Source organism: Pelobates fuscus, chromosome 8 (genome assembly GCF_036172605.1).
Source record: "Pelobates fuscus isolate aPelFus1 chromosome 8, aPelFus1.pri, whole genome shotgun sequence".
NCBI classification, from domain to species: Eukaryota; Metazoa; Chordata; class Amphibia; order Anura; family Pelobatidae; genus Pelobates; species Pelobates fuscus.
In genome coordinates this window covers 9940821-9958649 of record NC_086324.1, presented here as the reverse complement: position 1 = coordinate 9958649, position 17829 = coordinate 9940821, and the positions used below count along the sequence as shown (strand labels likewise).

Here is a 17829-nt window from a genome sequence, read left to right as displayed (position 1 = left end):
AGGCCAGTAAGGTTTTGTCATGTATAAATAGGGGCATAAATTCTCGAGATGAAAATATTATTTTGCCTCTTTATAAATCGCTGGTAAGACCACACCTTGAATATGCTGTGCAATTTTGGGCACCTGTTCTAAAGAAGGATATCATGGCACTAGAAAAAGTGCAGAGACGAGCTACAAAATTGATAAAAGGAATGGAGCATTTTAGTTATGAAGAAAGGTTAAAAATTTTTAATCTCTTCAGTTTGGAAAAACGGCGCCTTAGAGGGGATATGATAACATTATACAAATATATTCGGGGCCAGTACAAACCATTATCTGGAAATCTATTCATAAACAGGGCTATACATAGGACACAAGGTCACACATTTAGGCTTGAAGAAAGGAGATTTCATCTAAGGCAAAGAAAAGTTTTTTTTTACAGTAAGAGCAATAAGGATATGGAATTCATTGCCGCAAGAGGTGGTTTTGTCAGAGTCTATACAGATGTTTAAGTTGCAATTGGATAAATACTTGCAAAAACATAACATACAGGGATACAATTTCTAATTAGTGGGGTAATAGCTGCTTGATCCAAGGAGACATCTGACTGCTATTTTGGGGTCAAGAAGGATTTTTTTTCCCTAGTTTGTTGCAAAATTGGAAGCGCTTCAGACTGGGTTTTTTGCCTTCTTTTGGATCAACAGCAAAAGCATATGTGAAGAAGGCTGAACTTGATGGACGCAAGTCTCTTTTCAGCTATGTAACTATGTAACTATGTAACTATGTAACTCCCCCACAAATCATGTAAAACATCTACGAAGAGCTTTACTAAGGACATCTGCATAGACTATGTTTTTTCGAGGACAGCTTAATTTCTTTTTTGATATTTCTATCTGTGTTGGAGCTGGTCCTTTTTATGTGTCTACCCAAGGCAAATAATTATCAAACTTGTAGTTAAACATCATTCTTCCTCTGGATTTTGTAAGGGTCAAAGTACTATGTTCTAAATAGAATCAGCCAGGGCTTAAGATCGGATATTGGTTCAATTCTAACATGTTCTTATTCTGTTCTATTCTATTTTATTTTATTTAAACTGTTAAATCTTTTATTGACTTTTGGAAATTGAAAGAACTGTCTAGATCATAAAACTGAACAAATTCCCAGTAAAATAATATTAATAAACTGAAAGTACATATACATCATAAATAAATAAAAGAAAAAGTCGCAACGAATCATAGAAAAAAAGTTGAACAAAATGTAAATAAGACATTGAAGAATAAAAAACAATAATAAATATTGACATGGACATTTAATGTGGTGTACTGGGGATTACTAGAATGTTTTTGTCCTTTTCATGGCTTCCATACTATAAAAACAAATGCAAAAGTCTAATACAATTCTGTACATTTAGCAATTCCTCTTTTTAGTTAGAATTTATATTAAAATGCTATTGCTGCCGTTTAACTTTATTCAATGATCATTTTACACAAAACCTAATGAAGTCTGATAAAAGGAGGGCGCACAGGCATGAAATCTTGGAGAGGGAAGAGCCAGCATTATAGTCCAGATATAGACAAGTGTACGGCTACCATGGGGGACCAGCTTGCCGATGTACATAAGTAATGGTTTAACACTGAGCAATTAATGTGAAACACATTTTCCATCAAAAGTTTTTAACCTTATTTTGTTATAAGGAAAGTTACCACGTTCTACCAATAATTTATTTACCTCTATACCTTTTCAAGGAAAATATCCATTATATTTAACTTTACAAGTTTAAAAAAGTCCAAAGAATCTGATACTGTATCTTCAATAAACACATGTATCCGAACAAACCCAATTGCTCTGGTGAAGGAAGTAATAGATTGTTCTCTATAAATGTATAAAACAGAATTCTAGCTACAGTTTTTCTCGTTTTGCTGCCCTGAACAAACTATTTTCTACCTAAGGAAACGGTGTTGATATTTTCGGAAATAAATAAGTTTTTCATATTGGCATCAAGAAGTCTAAGAATTCATTAAATGTTATATTCTTGCAATCTCCTTTAATATTTTATTCCTGGGCATTACTTTTATTATATTTGTGTTAATCATTTTACTCATACATACTTTCTATCATTTGTGCTCTGTAAGTGTATTATATCTAGATATCTCCCTTATAATAGCTTTAAATAATTCAGTTCAATATCTGGTTTGACAATAAAGTGCATTTTGAAATAAAAGCCGTATATTGTTTGTTGTTAAATCAGTAAATCAGCAAATGATTTCTGTAAGACCCAGAGCATATTCTATGAATTCTAATGGATTGTGAATATGCCATTTGGAGACCTGAATTAACCAGTTAGTTACACGCACAGTTAGGTATGAATGTTCTCTCCAGCCTAGGTTAAATATTCTTTATTTTTTTGAGAATAGATTGTTGAACTGCTGAGCTAATGGCTTCTGACATCAATACATCATTGGAGCAGGTCAGTAGAATGTGAAACGCATCATTTAAAAACGCATCATTCATGACATTATTTTATTTCGTTACTGATGGCTTCCGAATCCCCAATGTGCAACTTAAATTTTTTTTTATATTTAATAAACAGCAAGTTTAGGGAAGTAAAAGAACAGCTCTATTAATGTAAAATGGGATATTTATTCAGGGCGGGAGATTTATACATGTCGACCTTTGGCAAGTCGCTGTTTAGTTAATACAGCCCTCCCTGTTTCCTTTCCTCCTGTGAAAGAGTTGATTATAAAGTATTTACAGACAATGCTAAATATGAATGTGTATAATCCATACCTGTTATATTGCAGTAAACACGCAGTGCTACAAGTGGCCCGCTTCCATCAGAATCAATAAAGTAATGGCCTGACGAGTAGCCCTTTTGTCTGTAAGCTTCGCATGATGATTCGTACATTGCTGGAACAGAGAAACAAATCAATGTATAACAATAAATCCATTCACCAGATAAATCATTCTCTATTCAAATATCTCCAATTGTATACCGTTTACTTCTGTTCCTTAGTTTGGAATGCCTAAGAACTACCATAAAATGAGCTTTCAATGTGGTATAATACATATTAATATCTACTATTAGAACTTGAATAATGACCTCGAGTGTAAAACATATCGGGGGATGTTTCTTAAAGTCTCACAAGAGTCTAAACTCTTTTATGTCTGATTTTCAGAAGATTTTTGGCCCAATTTTCAATATACACATTTTATTCCAAGACACAAAAGAGTTATCAGTTGTCCACCACTTTTTCCAACAGATAAATATTTGGTTACATTTCTTCTTTTTTCAGCACTCGCTAAAGGAAAATATCACTTTTTAGAGGATTTTTCACTTTACTAAATTCGATTAAAATGATGACAGAAATGAACCATCATTTTTCAGAATATTTCGATAAATATCCTGCTTATAGAGATAATTATTTCCAGTTTTTGAGACATTTCTCTCGTTACTACAGTGTAGTAAGCAGTCATGGTCTCATTCACTAATCGAGAAAGGAAATCTCAATTTGAGACCAAAATATCATCTATTTTTCTAGCTCAGCAATTTTGGTGTAAAATTTGTGATACCTTTTTAAAATTTTCTAGATTAAATAAACCCCACCTGCTGCATTCTATATGCAGATGTTGAACCTATTTCTTCAATGATTTCTGAAAAACTTTTTGGGTGTTTTTCTTTTTTTTAATGAACAGATGCAAAATAATGGATTATTGCTTACTATTGGACAAACCACATTCTACAGCAGGGGTAGATAACCTTTGGCACTCCAGATGCTTTGGACTACAGCTCCAATAATGCATTTACAGCCACAATGCTGGCAAAGCATCAGGGAAATGTAGTCCAAAACATCTGGAGTGCCAAAGGTTGCCTACCCCTGTTCAAGACCAACAAACGTCTGTAAACTGCTCCCTTTATCAAGTCATACACATCTTTAAATTTAATAGTGAGAACGATTTCTCAAAGCTTGTCTTCCTACTATATCTAGCTGAAAATATATTACAAGTCACTGCCATATCTTTATTTTTTGAAGTCACTGCCATACATTATTTTTACCTTTAGGGCAAACATATCTGCGTGGGACTGCAGATCTCGAAATCAGTGGTCGAGAATGTCGGAACACATCCAACAGTATGCTAAACTGAATATCACATTTATCCAACAGTTGGAGCCCCTGGGTCTTCATTCACCCTCTTAACTCCAACCACAGCAAGCTCCAGTTTGATAAATGCCCCCATTAGATGCCTGAGTGCATGAATTTTCATTTATCTGATTTTTCTTTGAGTTGATTCGTGGTGATAGATGTCATGCTTTACTGAGTATACATTTCAAAGTGCTAAGCCTCAGGAGGTAAGAAATATTCAGCCGTCGTTTGGAGCATTTAATGTAACAAAGGCTAATGGCTTTCAAGTGAAACTATTGTAGAGCTAATTAATTATTCACTGATGTGCTTTGCTTCCTGATATTCAGTTAAAAATAATTTTGTAGCGTTAATGTAACAATAAATATTACACCATCAGACGGACTCTTGCCTGCTGTAATTGCTCTGTTATCAGTGATACAAAAAGTAAAGAAATCCACAATGCCTTTTTGTTTTAAGTAAATTCCAAATGTTAGTTTAATTCATTGGAAACGTCACATTTTAGAAAGGCAAAAAAAAGAAAAAAAGAAATAATGTAATACCCCAAAATCACTTTCAAGAGTACAGAAACACAACCAGGGTTGTGAAAATTGTAGTGAATTCACTCTAAATTTCTAATTTTAGACAAAAAGTTTTGAACAAGAAGTAAAATTGACTTGGAGAATGTTTCCAAAACAGGTATGTTGGCATTAAATTTGAAATTAACTTTAAATACCCCTGAATACGTTTTTAATGCCTAGTTAAAATCTGATGTACTTTGATTGTATCAAACTTCAGATTTTTCTTAAGAGAATTAAATGGTACGAATAAAAAATCTAACTGTTCTTAGGTAAATGTAATGCGGCCTATTTATATAACAATATAAAAAATATTGTTCAGGAATAATCTGATTTTCAATGGAAAGCTGATTGATTAATGGTGTCTTATTTTTTGGAAAACTTTTTTTTAAATAACCTATCAAACTATCAAATTCAATTAAGTTGGGTTGGTACTCAGAGTATGCCAGCCTTTTATGTGATCTTTCTTCATTTAATCCATCTTACTGGACTTTGCCAACTCAGTTGGAGTACTCATCCTGAAGTAAGTGATTCTGGATAACACATTAACCAATCAGATGTGCCAAATACATTGCAAGTCATCCTTTAAAACTCAAATGGCGTAGGTAAAGATCAGATTTAGGGCAGTTATACAGACATCCCCAATGAGTGTTTTTATGCGTTTGTATTTTTAAAAGCACTATTAAAAGCATGCCTGAGACAGATTTATGCTTGTTAGAAGTAGTTGGTATAATTAATATGTGAAACGTGGTCTTTAGATCATCATGTTTCTCTTTTCATGGCTGTCACATGTGCAGGCCTGGTATGATTTGCGTTTTTGCTCATCCTTTTTCCATGAACTATCAATTATAATTGAATAACACTCTCTCCTTCTTATTTGTGTCTGTCGACAGGTTTGCAAATTTCACAAATAAATTGCTTGCAGGCACACAGTATAATTACATCTCCACATCTATTTCTTGAAAATGCCACAATTCATTTTCAGATTTCCTGAATATTATCAAATTCAATATATGCTCTATACAAATCACCTACAGTGAGGCTTTTCTGTGTCACAGACATGGAAGCTGCAATTAGCTCCTGATGAAAATTATACCTGTTTTCTCTGATATTTAGAAGTCTGCTTCTAGACTGATAAACTCATTAAAAGTAAAAATGTCCTTGGCTTAGAGGACATTTTCTTCCAGTATTTCAAAATTATGGTAATGCCGGCTAACTAAAAAGAGTCCTGTATCTCTCCATGCACAACACCATTTAACTCTTGTAGCTCAGTAGGAATCTCCCTACTAATTAAGCATCAATGTAGGTTTCCATAGGTGAAGGGTTAACCCACCCCTGGCAACATAAAAGGGCCATTCTAAGCACCAAAACAACTTTTGATTAACAAAGCAATATGATTGTATAGATCAAGCCCCGGCAGTCTCATTGCTCAATTATCTGCCATTTCAGAGTTAAATCACGTATGTTTCTGTTTATGCAGTTAACAGTCCAGTCTCTACAGCAGCTTAGTATAGGAATCCATTCTTTGTCTGGAACTGTCCCGTGGCAGTGAAAAGGTTAACTCAATTTCCCAAAGCATACTGAGCTGTATAAATCTCCTCTCTGAATCTCGAGCTTAGCATATGGGATGTAGGGATTAATTAGCATGTAACTGTTTCAAGCAGTTATGTTAATGTCATTTTACTCTTTACCGCTAATTAAGTCAGAAAAAAAACTGGGACGATCATTTTTAAAACTCCGTTATCTGGTTCCATCATTTAACACGGACAATAAAGATAACTTCTCTGGCAGACAATTTGGACCAGATACAGCGCTAACCTCAGTTTAATAATGACCGTTAATTGATCTCATTAAATACACAGGGCCAGCACACAACAGACTTCTTGCAAAGATACATGTATATATGTTTATTTGAGGAAAATTCCTATTGTACTTGTACATAAACAGGGTTATCCAGTAAACTATTAATTGTCCAGGATTCATTGTTAGTTTAACAGAAACCACATTCCGCTACGTTACTCACTCTGTGCCATATGCAATCCAAACTAATGTGCGCAAGATACCGCATCAGACAGAAGGTGGGTTTACGACTGAGTCCTAAGACTGAGTGCTCATTGGTTGGGGGAGTTGACAGGTCTGTGAGTCAGGATGATATACTCTGAAACATGTTAGGCAAATTTCCTTCATACTTCTCATAACTATTTTGATTGCTCCACTGTATTACTTTTTAAACAGTGCAATATCTATGCATTTAAGCAGATCTTTTGTGAGGGTTTTCTTCGGATTGAATGAATTATGTCTCCTAGGGGCGGTATTTATAATTATTAATCTGCCAATGTCAGGAACATGTCATTATATTTGAAAAAGTAAATGTCAGACCTTCACTAAATCTTTCACATTATAAAACAAGAAACCTAAAGTGAATTCTGGTTCCATTAATCTTATCCTATGTAGTCTTAGCAATCCAGTCTTTAACTCTCATTGCATGGGTTATGGTGCATCGAGTTCCTGGACAGAGTGTCATACAACTGCAGTTATTTATAATGACTATTAACATTATATTTCAAATTAGAATATTCTACTCATTGTAGATCTGCGGATCTAACGACGCTCAATAAGTAACATAATCCACGAGGGCAAAGAGTGTATAAAGGGGTGAAGCAGGTTAGATTGGACTCAGCATAATGCATTATATTAAGATTTATATAGAAAATATGTTAAAATAATATATTCAAATATGTTCACTTTGGAAGTTCCTGCCTTTGTTGGAAATTCTCAATCTTTTTATAATCTGAAGGGAAACTAAACAACCCACCTGGTATAACTAACTGTAACCTAACCTGCACAGTGCACCTAATATGTGTGGGAGCCTGGAGTGTTCCTTAAATAATATAAACCCACCCAGTATAACTAACTGTAACCTAACCTAACGTGTGGGAGCCTGGAGTGTCCCTTTAATAATATAAACCCACCGAGTATAACTAACTGTAACCTAACCTACGCAGTGCACCTAACGTGTGTGGGAGCCTGGAGTGTTCCTTTAATAATATAAACCCACCGAGTATAACTAACTGTAACCTAACCTACACAGTGCACCTAACGTGTGTTGGAGCCTGGAGTGTCCCTTTTATAATATAAACCCACCCAGTATAACTAACTGTAACCTAACCTACACAGTACACCTAACGTGTGTTGGAGCCTGGAGTGTCCCTTTAATAATATAAACCCACCCAGTATAACTAACTGTAACCTAACCTACACAGTGCACCTAACGTGTGTTGGAGCCTGGAGTGTCCCTTTTATAATATAAACCCACCCAGTATAACTAACTGTAACCTAACCTACACAGTACACCTAACGTGTGTTGGAGCCTGGAGTGTCCCTTTAATAATATAAACCCACCCAGTTTACCTTACTGTAACCAAACCTACACAGTGCATCTAACGTGTGTGGGAGTCTGAAGTGTCCCTTTAATAATGTAAATGTAACCCACCCAGTATAACTAACTGTAACCTAACTTACGCAGTGAGCCTAATATGTGTGGGAGCCTTGAGTGTCCCTTTAATATAAACCAATCCAGTAAAACTATCTGTAACCTAACCTACATGGTGCACCTAACTTGTGTGGGATCCTGGATTGTCCCTTTAATAATATAAACCCACTCAGTATAACTAACTGTAACCTATCCTACACAGTGCATCTACCGTGTGTGGGAGCCTAGAGTGTCAATTTAATAATATAAACTCACCTGGTATAACAAATTGTAACCTAACCTAAAAAAAGTGCACCTAACATTTGTGGGAGCCTGAAGTGTCCCTTCAATAATGTAAATGTAAACCCACCCAGTATAACTAACTGTAACCTAACTTACGCAGTGAGCCTAACATGTGTGGGAGCCTTGAGTGTTCCTTTAATAATATAAATTAATCCAGTATAACTAGCTGTAACCTAACCTACACAGTGCGCCTAACGTGTGTGGGAGCCTGGAGTTTCCCTTTAATAATATAAACCCACCCAGTATAACTGTAACCTAACCTACACTGTGCGCATCACATCTATGTTACCTTGAGGGACCTTTTATGACTGAGATTCAGATGAAAGTATAGAAAGTCAATGTTTTATAATGGGTTAAACATCATAAATGCAAATACACATGCAGTAAAGGGCTACTTACAGCTATGGCAGGTAGTCTCTGAGTAGCCCGTATCACTGCAGTCACAATAAAACGTGTTCCAGGTTTGAGAACATCTTCCTCCATGTTCACAGTAATTTGGCAGACACCTATTGGGAAAAAAGAAACAAAAACGGTCACTGTGTCTGGTTTCTGAATGCCATTGTGCAGTGCAGTATCTGAATGTAAAGATGGCTTCGGAATCATGTTGACAGTTAATTAGCTGTGGAGACACTGCAACTGATCTGAGCAAATCAATAATTTCAAATGGAAGATACTCTTGAAATTGATGAACCAGATACTCTAAATTACTAAACAAAAGTCAACTGTGCTCACAAAAGAGGCTCAGTTCAGACTCAATTACAAATAGAATGTTTTCGGGTTTTTGAAGCCAAAGTAATTTCAAGCCAACGAACATCCTAGGGAGCTTGAAATGATTTTAGGCTAATTTGCATAACAAAGGGATGTATCTGAATAAATCCATTTTAATAAGTTATCATTTGCATAACTTCTTGATTTCTGCAGGGTTTTGTTGGCATTTTATTTAAATGGAGAGTTTGACCACTAATCAAAAAAATTTTTTTAAGTATTAGTGTCATACATTACGAGAAATAAATGGGTCGGCGTGCAGCATGTATTATTGTGATGGTTTATTGTCTGTAAATGTTAACATGTTAAAGATAGCATTGAAATTATTTCATGTAAACTAAAAAGTCCAAACTTTCTAAGCATTTTCGAGGAACTGCACAAATTATAGATAAATACCAAAAACGTGTGAATAATGTCACCTTATCCTCCTTTGGGATTTTAATGAAAGTAAATTCCCCATCTGCTTATTCCCCAATGACATGAACAAAATGTTTAAAACAAGTAAAATGATGTGTAAATAATGATATTTCACTATTACCTGATTTTGGTTACAACAAATCCAAGCACCAGCAGTAATGGCCACACGCACACAATTTTTTGTGGTCACCACTAACTCGTGCACTGGCATTTCCCCATGGGGAGCATGTGCTGAAATCATATTGTATAATCTATGTTGTTAATATGTTAATTGTTACATGTTAATTTAACAAGAAATACTTTGTTTCAAATAGAATGACCACAAGATTGAATTAAAATGTTTCAGAAAGGCTATAAAACATCTTCAGTTCTAGAGAAGCAAGGATTATTATTTTTTTTTTTGTGAAACTATTCATGTTAAACTGTTTCAAATTCTCCCTCCCTGATAATGGGCTTGTTTCTGCTAACATCTATCGTGGACATTCCCATGATACGCTATTTTATCTTATCATGCTTTAAGACATAGTGAAGAATGCAATGAGGTGACTCTTATTGTTAAACCCACGTACTCTTTCTCATTACCACCCATGTGTAGCAATACCCCTTTAATTCTATATATCCTATTCCAGCGTCCGTTCGATTCCCACTTATAAATATTTTTATGTTACTTTTGAAGTAGTTTGAAAGGAGATATGGTATCAATATTCTTTGTCTGTAGGGGTATCTAGTACGTAAATGTAATCTTTTATTTAAATACATATTTGTTTTGGCTTTTTAGTCGCAATAAATTCTTTTAATCCACACCCAAATGAATTGATTCCTTCAGGATCGATTTGTTTGGGATTTTGATTCAGACAAATCAGTGGAAACACATTTTTTTGCACATGTCTACTGTTATTGTAAAACAAATGACATATTTTATGGTATTTCAACAGAAAGCAATTTGTTTGATAATGAACTGTGTATAGTGCATAAAGCATGTCACATTAATTCAGCTATTATTATATTCATATGTTTTCTTTAAATAGAGTCTCCTTTAGCAGGATTTTTTGGGGGGGAGATTTCCACTTGGTTTTCCACTGTCAGTTAATGATAAGGTGCTTCAGGGAAAATAGGTTTGGTTCTGTCAATGTCCAATACAAATGTTTCCCCAGGAAAGTTAAGTGGCAGTGAAAATATGTACTCTAGTGAAAAAATGTAAAAGTCAAAATCAAACTAAAAAGGATTGGTGCTAATTGAGTTTAAAACATGATATATTACATCGTAGAGAGGCCATTGATTTTTATTCACAATTGTTGTTAGTGAGTACCAAACAGTTTTACACACTATACAGTAAGTCTCCCAAAACGCGAAACAACCTACACAATGATAAAATACCAATTGGAAATGTTTATAGTATTCCACACATTTATAAACCAGATTATAAACCAGATTATAAACATTTATAAACCAGATTAAAATTGTCAATCATTAAATATAAAAAAAGATATGACGAATTAAAATTTTAAATACCCATATTACTGAGCCACTGAGATAATCTTGTTAGTTCAAACCGGCTAGTTAATGAAAATAACTAGAAGAGTATAATCCCTTCCTAATACGAATAGTGATAAGGTAAAGGGACACGATAGTCACTGGAATCACTACAGCTTGTCCTACATGTTGTACTAAATGTCCCCGGACTTTTAGTAATGTAAGCACTGCCTTTTCAGTTTACATTACTGTCTAGTAACACCTCTAGTAGCAGTCACTCAAACAACCACTAGAGGTGCTTCCTGGGTCAGTGCTACACAACGTGCAGGACTGACGTTCAGCATCTCCACACTCTGCATGGAGGCGCTGAACATTCCTGATTCAATGCATATCTATGAGGAGATGCTGATTTGCAAACCATTGGATTGACTAAGATAATCAATATTGAACCTGGCGAGGCCCTCAGGAATTTAGTGCCAGAGATACATGTTTGCATTCCAGACACTATGGGGTTCCTTTAAAGTCACATACAGTTCTCTTTACTAATGCTCTAATACAGAGTGAGAGTCTACTAATGTCTATGTTTTGATATTACACATTAGTTACAGTTCCATTCAACAGTCTCCTGTCACATGACGATATCAGGATGAGTTTCTCCTCTGTTTATGACTGCTGACCATGATATAAATCCAGTGAGGGTTACAAAACAAATCAAAACGAGTCAGTGAGTTTATTTATTAAGTAGTTAAAGAGGAATTCACACCAATGAATAAAACATCAAGAGCCCCCTATAGCTAGCGTTAACCTTTCAATATCAGATGCTCTGTTTTCTTTTCAATCTATAACAAAGATTATACAAGGGGCATCATAATCAAGTTCAGGAAAGGCAAAAGCAGAACAAACATTGCAAATGAAGAGGAGCAGTAGAAACATTGTTTCATGTTGCTCATTCTTTGCTGTATGTTTACTCTGTACTGACTGGCAGGTGCAGAGGACAGAGATTATTACATTGATTGACAGGAGGCTGAGATAGACACACACAGTTGCAGGATAGGTGTCGATTTCTACATTCTATTTTTCAAACCTCACAATAATATGTTTAATAAATACTGGTATAAGTAAACATAAGACTTAAAAACATATGGAAATTAAATGGAGAATAAACCAAAATACCATTACACCTTAACTGTACTTATTTTTCTGTACTGTACTGTGTGTACTGTAATACATTCTGTACTGTGCTGCATGTACTGTCATACATACTGTAATGTTGTAATTAAAAATACAAACTTATTAAAGAGAGGCAAAAGAATTTTTTTTGCAGTAGAGATAACCAGTATTAAATTTTTTTTTTAAATAAAGTATATCACCATTTAAATAATTATCTAATTCCAAATAACAAAAACGCATGTTGGGTGCATAATTAGTCATAAAGAAATATGTTATTATTCACTAAATTAGAGATGACAAGACACTTCTACCATGATAAATGCATCAAGTCTGAAATTAAATCAAATTTATTCAAAAGGGAAATAGAATATCTTCAAAAAAAAAATACGTGAATATGTGCCTCCCAAATTAATTAGCTGGGATTTTCAATATGAAATTAATGTAAACCTGCCAGACCCACTTTCTCGTATTCAGTGCTGATAACTTAGAGTAGGCGTGAGTTCATTCTCCTTTAATATAAAAGGATGTATTGGGTGGTTCAACAGCACTGATTGCACTGTGCCCATTTATACCGGAGCTGAGACGTCATGACAGTCAGATTCATTTTTCTCTTTCTTCAGCACCAATTGTAGGGTTTTTCTTTTATTCTACAAAGAGAGACTATGTTTTTTTTTCTTTCTTCATTTTTGTTTCATTTTATCTTTCCAGAAAAATGCAACAGAACCTTAAGTCATGTTACTGTCAAGCCAGCCTTCTGTTCACTGAGAACAATTCACCCAATTCCATTCTGGAGTTATTTTACACAATCACAATAAGATCACAACCTTGAAATCCAGTTACAATGTGTCCTCATTTTTAATGCAGAATAGAAATTGGTTTCTTATTGTCAAAGATGCTGGTCCACTCTACAGAGAATTATGTCTCAAGGCAAACCTCCCAAGCTTAACCATTTGTTCTAACTCCACACTGAGACAACATGTTGTTTAAAAACATGGTAACTTTATAGATAAGATCAAACCAAATCTAGATAGTCAAGTTAATATTTACAACGACCAGATAAGGATGGCAACATCAATTCTTAAATCTTGTTTGCTACTCGTAAATCCACATATATTACGCTGAACCTGTTGCATGATGGTAAATTCTTAAATTAGCATATTAAGGAAAGGAAGCCCAAATGTAAACCAACAGATAATTAGCACCCTTACAACGATTATTTTTTATATCGGTTCTAAAGAAAAGTAATAATGAAGAACTTTTTCTGTATCTTTCTTCTTCCAGAATACGCAGACAGGAGTACAGACCAAGATCCTTGATTCCAGCAGACCATTAGATATACTCCTAACAGATGTATCTAAAGAGCAAACAGGCTCCAATCCAAGTAAAGTCTACCGTTGGTCCAAGACATACCACCATACTGTTCTACAACTAACAAGAGTTTACGTTCCATAGATTTGTTTTGCTACTGTTTAGCACGTGTTCTTTATGAAGTCTGCATATTTATTTTAAGGTAAATTAAGTTTTGCTGTGCCCTTAAATAAATTATAAATTTGACTTATTTAAACAAGTATAAGGTTATTTAAACATGCTTGGGTCAGTAAAGTGCTCTCTGTAGATGTGGTCACCACAACTATTTGTGATAGGGGACTTACATGAGCAACGGTCTCCATAATTTGTTACATGAAAAAAGATAAAAACATATACAGTGTAAAACCACAATATACAATTATAGGAAACAATAAATCTTTCAATGCACTCAAAAGTACAGAGGAGGCCAGGACAAATGCATCAAATATCCAACAACACTGGAAATGAGAGCTCTTAATTTATTTCTCCGTTATCATGTGTTTATGTTAAAAGCTTCATTTTTAGTAGTAAATATGAGATACATTTACAGGTTACATGTTGACATTTCTGTAATGCAGTTATATCCAGTGTCAGCCCTTTACATTTCCCACTACCAAAGATTTCAATTTATATTTATGTAGGGAAAGATGGAATTGAGTTAAAACAGAGCTCGAGAAAAGGAGAGACTAATAGTGTTATATTGACCTGTGTGTTTAGACGTGTGTAATGTGCACTCACGCCTTCCTCTTCCATTTCAATGAAGAAAGAAAATAATATTTCTTAGATGTGCCAGTTTTATTGATAAACTATTAATCCCAATCAGTGATCTTTAGTGAGAAAGGCTTTTTGTGTTAAGAGGCGTACAGTCCATTTATCCAACTGCGGTCAGACATGAATTATTAAAGGGTCTGCAGCAATGCTCGATACATTGGGATAGTTATGGAGGATTTCTGCCCAGGTGTTTTGGGGGCATTCTCTTTCGTTAACACCAGTCATTTTTATTAACATTGTTTCTATAATCATATATAGGCAACAAAGAAATCCCCCAGGCACGCAAGGTGTTCAAGCCGCAGGCAGTTTTACAGTCTGAAGGATATGATGTATATTTACAATAAAGCAGACGTAATATGTAAACAGAAAGGTGGGAAATCTCTACCTTACTATAAATATTAAATAATTAATTATATGACAAGTACAAAAGCTTTAGAATAAAATAAATAATTGTATGGGAGGATATTGTTTGGGTGATGTGACTGGGGTAAACAGACGTAGACTGCTGTTGGAAATGAGATTAATCTAAACATATCTCATGATTCTCCTAAAAAATAAATAGTCTTCCAAAAATTTTTTTTAATTTTTTACACTTGAGAATTGTTTGTTTAAGGTAGTGAATTCCCCTGGAAGTCATGTATTTGAAAGTTGGACATAGAAGTCAGTGAAAAAGTGCAGCATATCTTGAAAACATTGGGGACTCTTACTGGAAATGTAATTTTGTCTGAATCAGCAAAAAATCCACTAGGAGAAAAACTGCCTAGCAGCTGTGATTGGAAAATAAGGAAAATATAAACCACAGTAACCCCTTCACTAACAAGCAGTTTACAAAATCACTGCCCCAAAAATCCATGTATTTTGGGTGTCTTAAGTAATCTGTAAGTGCATTTTTTGCTCCAGGATGTATACATAGAACATTATTTAATGGAAAAAAACTAATATTTTTGGTTAGACAGGAAATATGTTAAAACACATTCACTGAATAATAAAGTTACAGATATGAAAACAGCATTGCAACTAGATTAAGTTTTGAGTATATCAAATTGACATATCCCCACATATTGTAATAATTCCCAAATGTATGTCCCATGTATTGTATATATTGATCCATGTGCACTAATATTTCTACTCTGTGCATGTTCCTGAATTATGGCGATAAAGCCTCTTGGCTATGCAAACACACACAAGCAGACACACATGTAGAGAGACACATTCAATACCAGACAGAAACTCTGGGAATTGTGTATGCACGTCATTACAAGGGTAGACATCACACAAACAGAAAACTATATTTTTCCCTACGTACAGTAAACACGGTTCCTTGGATAAAACCAGGTGTATATAACACACACGGTAATGCAAGGTAATGTTATGGGTTGCAGCGTACATAGAGCCTCCATCCCTCCCTCCTCTAGTACTGCTTACATGTAACACTGCACTTTTGTGCTCTGTAGGCTCTAGTATACTAGGAAGGTGACTGTGATATCTAGTGTTAGAGCACGTTTTACATTGTTTTCAATGGATAGCTAGGCCAACACAGTACACAAAGAGTTTAGAGTGTGGGGGGGGGGGGGGGTGCCATGTTTTGTAAGAGTAAGAGAATATATGCAAAGACTGGTAGATTCAAGGACTCTAAACCTGGAAACAAACATTGCTTATGGTAGAGAGAGCATATTTAATTTACTCCACTGATAGATGAGACAGAATGGCACCTCAGTGTGTACACTAAATATCATTGAATTGAAACATAGAAACATAGAATGTGACGGCAGATAAGAACCATTCGGCCCATCTAGTCTGCCCAATTTTCAAAATACTTTCATTAGTCCCTGGCCTTATCTTAAGTCTAGGATAGCCGTATGTCTATAAAATACACTTTTTATAAGTGGAAATCAAGACACCACTGTTTAGTTCATTGCCACCAAAATATGATACAAGTTAGATGCCCTTCTTTGCAAATTTGCACAAAAATCGGAAGCCAAGTCTTACTGTAAAAAGGAATATTGCAGGACAACTATGACGATTTACTGTTTTTTTTCTGATTACAATATTATATACATTTAATGGCATAACGCTTATCTGCCGACACCATAAACAGTTTCAAGGAAGAAGTATGTTCTGAACACCATACGCATCTCATTTGGTGCATATATTCCACTTTGAGGCTTTAATTAACTTACAGCACCTTCATCATAGGTTGAAACTGATATACGGTGATTTAATTAAACATCTGCTTAGGTCTCACCGCGTATCGTGGTTCACAGGTGCTAATTCAATATGAGCTCGACTTTATTTATCTCTCAGCAATTTATAAATAATATTCACTTTCAGTTGCTTTGAAAAAATAAATTCTTCCTGCTTCTTATGATTTAAATATTCACAAAAGTAGCAGCATTTTCAGCTTTATCTCTGTTGCATATCGCTTTTTGAAATTTTGTAAATGATGTACTAATTATTACATTATATTATACATAGCTTGCTACAAATGTGTGAAACTAATTTAACCCCTTAAGGACACATGACATGTGTGACATGTCATGATTCCCTTTTATTCCAGAAGTTTGGTCCTTAAGGGGTTAAAAAGCTACCCACATTAAACCATGAATTATGGAGCATTAACAAGAGAATTGCTCAATTTATGTAAAAATATCCAAATCAGCGATTTTCCATTCCTGGTATTTTATACGCTATGCAGTGCTCAGTTTAGTAAATAAAGTACTAGATTTAGTTCACTCACCAACCAGCCACCCAAAATCTTTAGGCAGTATTCCCCCGTTAGTTGTTTTTAAACGTTATCCCTACATGTTTGTCATTTTTGCCAAGTGTTTACCAATTTTTCAATATTTTGACTCATCCTTTCAGTGAGAATACCTATGAAAACCTCTAAGAGTTAGAAACAATGTAAAGATATTTCTGGAAATAGAGAAAGAACACATTGGTTATTGAATCAGAGTGTGGTTCAACAACCTCTCTTTTCCTACATTAAGAAAGCAAACAATATTACGGCCATCTATTTGTCTTGACCTGAAAATGTCTCCTGTATGTGAATAGCATATGACGGTCGCAGGAGAGAAGTTAAAATATAAAATATAAAGATAAATGGTCACAATAAAATCTCCTTTGCTCTAATAATCTCTATCCTTCAATGTTCTTCCATTAGTGAAGTATTGTATGGACACACTGAGCCCGTGACCAAGTCGCACTGAGTGACAGGATACACTGTATTTCACGCTACACAGAGATGAACCAGTGTCATGTTTCCCAGGGGGCATTGCAAGAGTTCACAGATAACTTCCTATTTCCAGGGGCGATTATGACTAGGGCTGTGTAATCTTGCTGTGAACACTATAACACCTTCCTTGCCAGTGCACTTTCCAAAATGGACAGTAAGCAGCATTCTTAAATGCATGTTACACTATCGAAAGCTAAGGTAAAG

General features: G+C 34.8%; 1 protein-coding gene across 1 annotated transcript in view; it reads right to left on the bottom strand.

The window, feature by feature from the left end:
- The window catches only part of CNTNAP5 (contactin associated protein family member 5), a 355606-nt gene that overhangs the window by 131567 nt on the left and 206210 nt on the right, over positions 1-17829 (bottom strand). The window contains exons 11-12 of the mRNA XM_063429233.1: positions 8850-8956; positions 2767-2886 (exon numbers count right to left, since the gene is read on the bottom strand). Coding sequence (XP_063285303.1) covers positions 2767-2886; positions 8850-8956 — 227 coding nt within the window. The remainder of the gene's footprint in view (positions 1-2766; positions 2887-8849; positions 8957-17829) is intronic.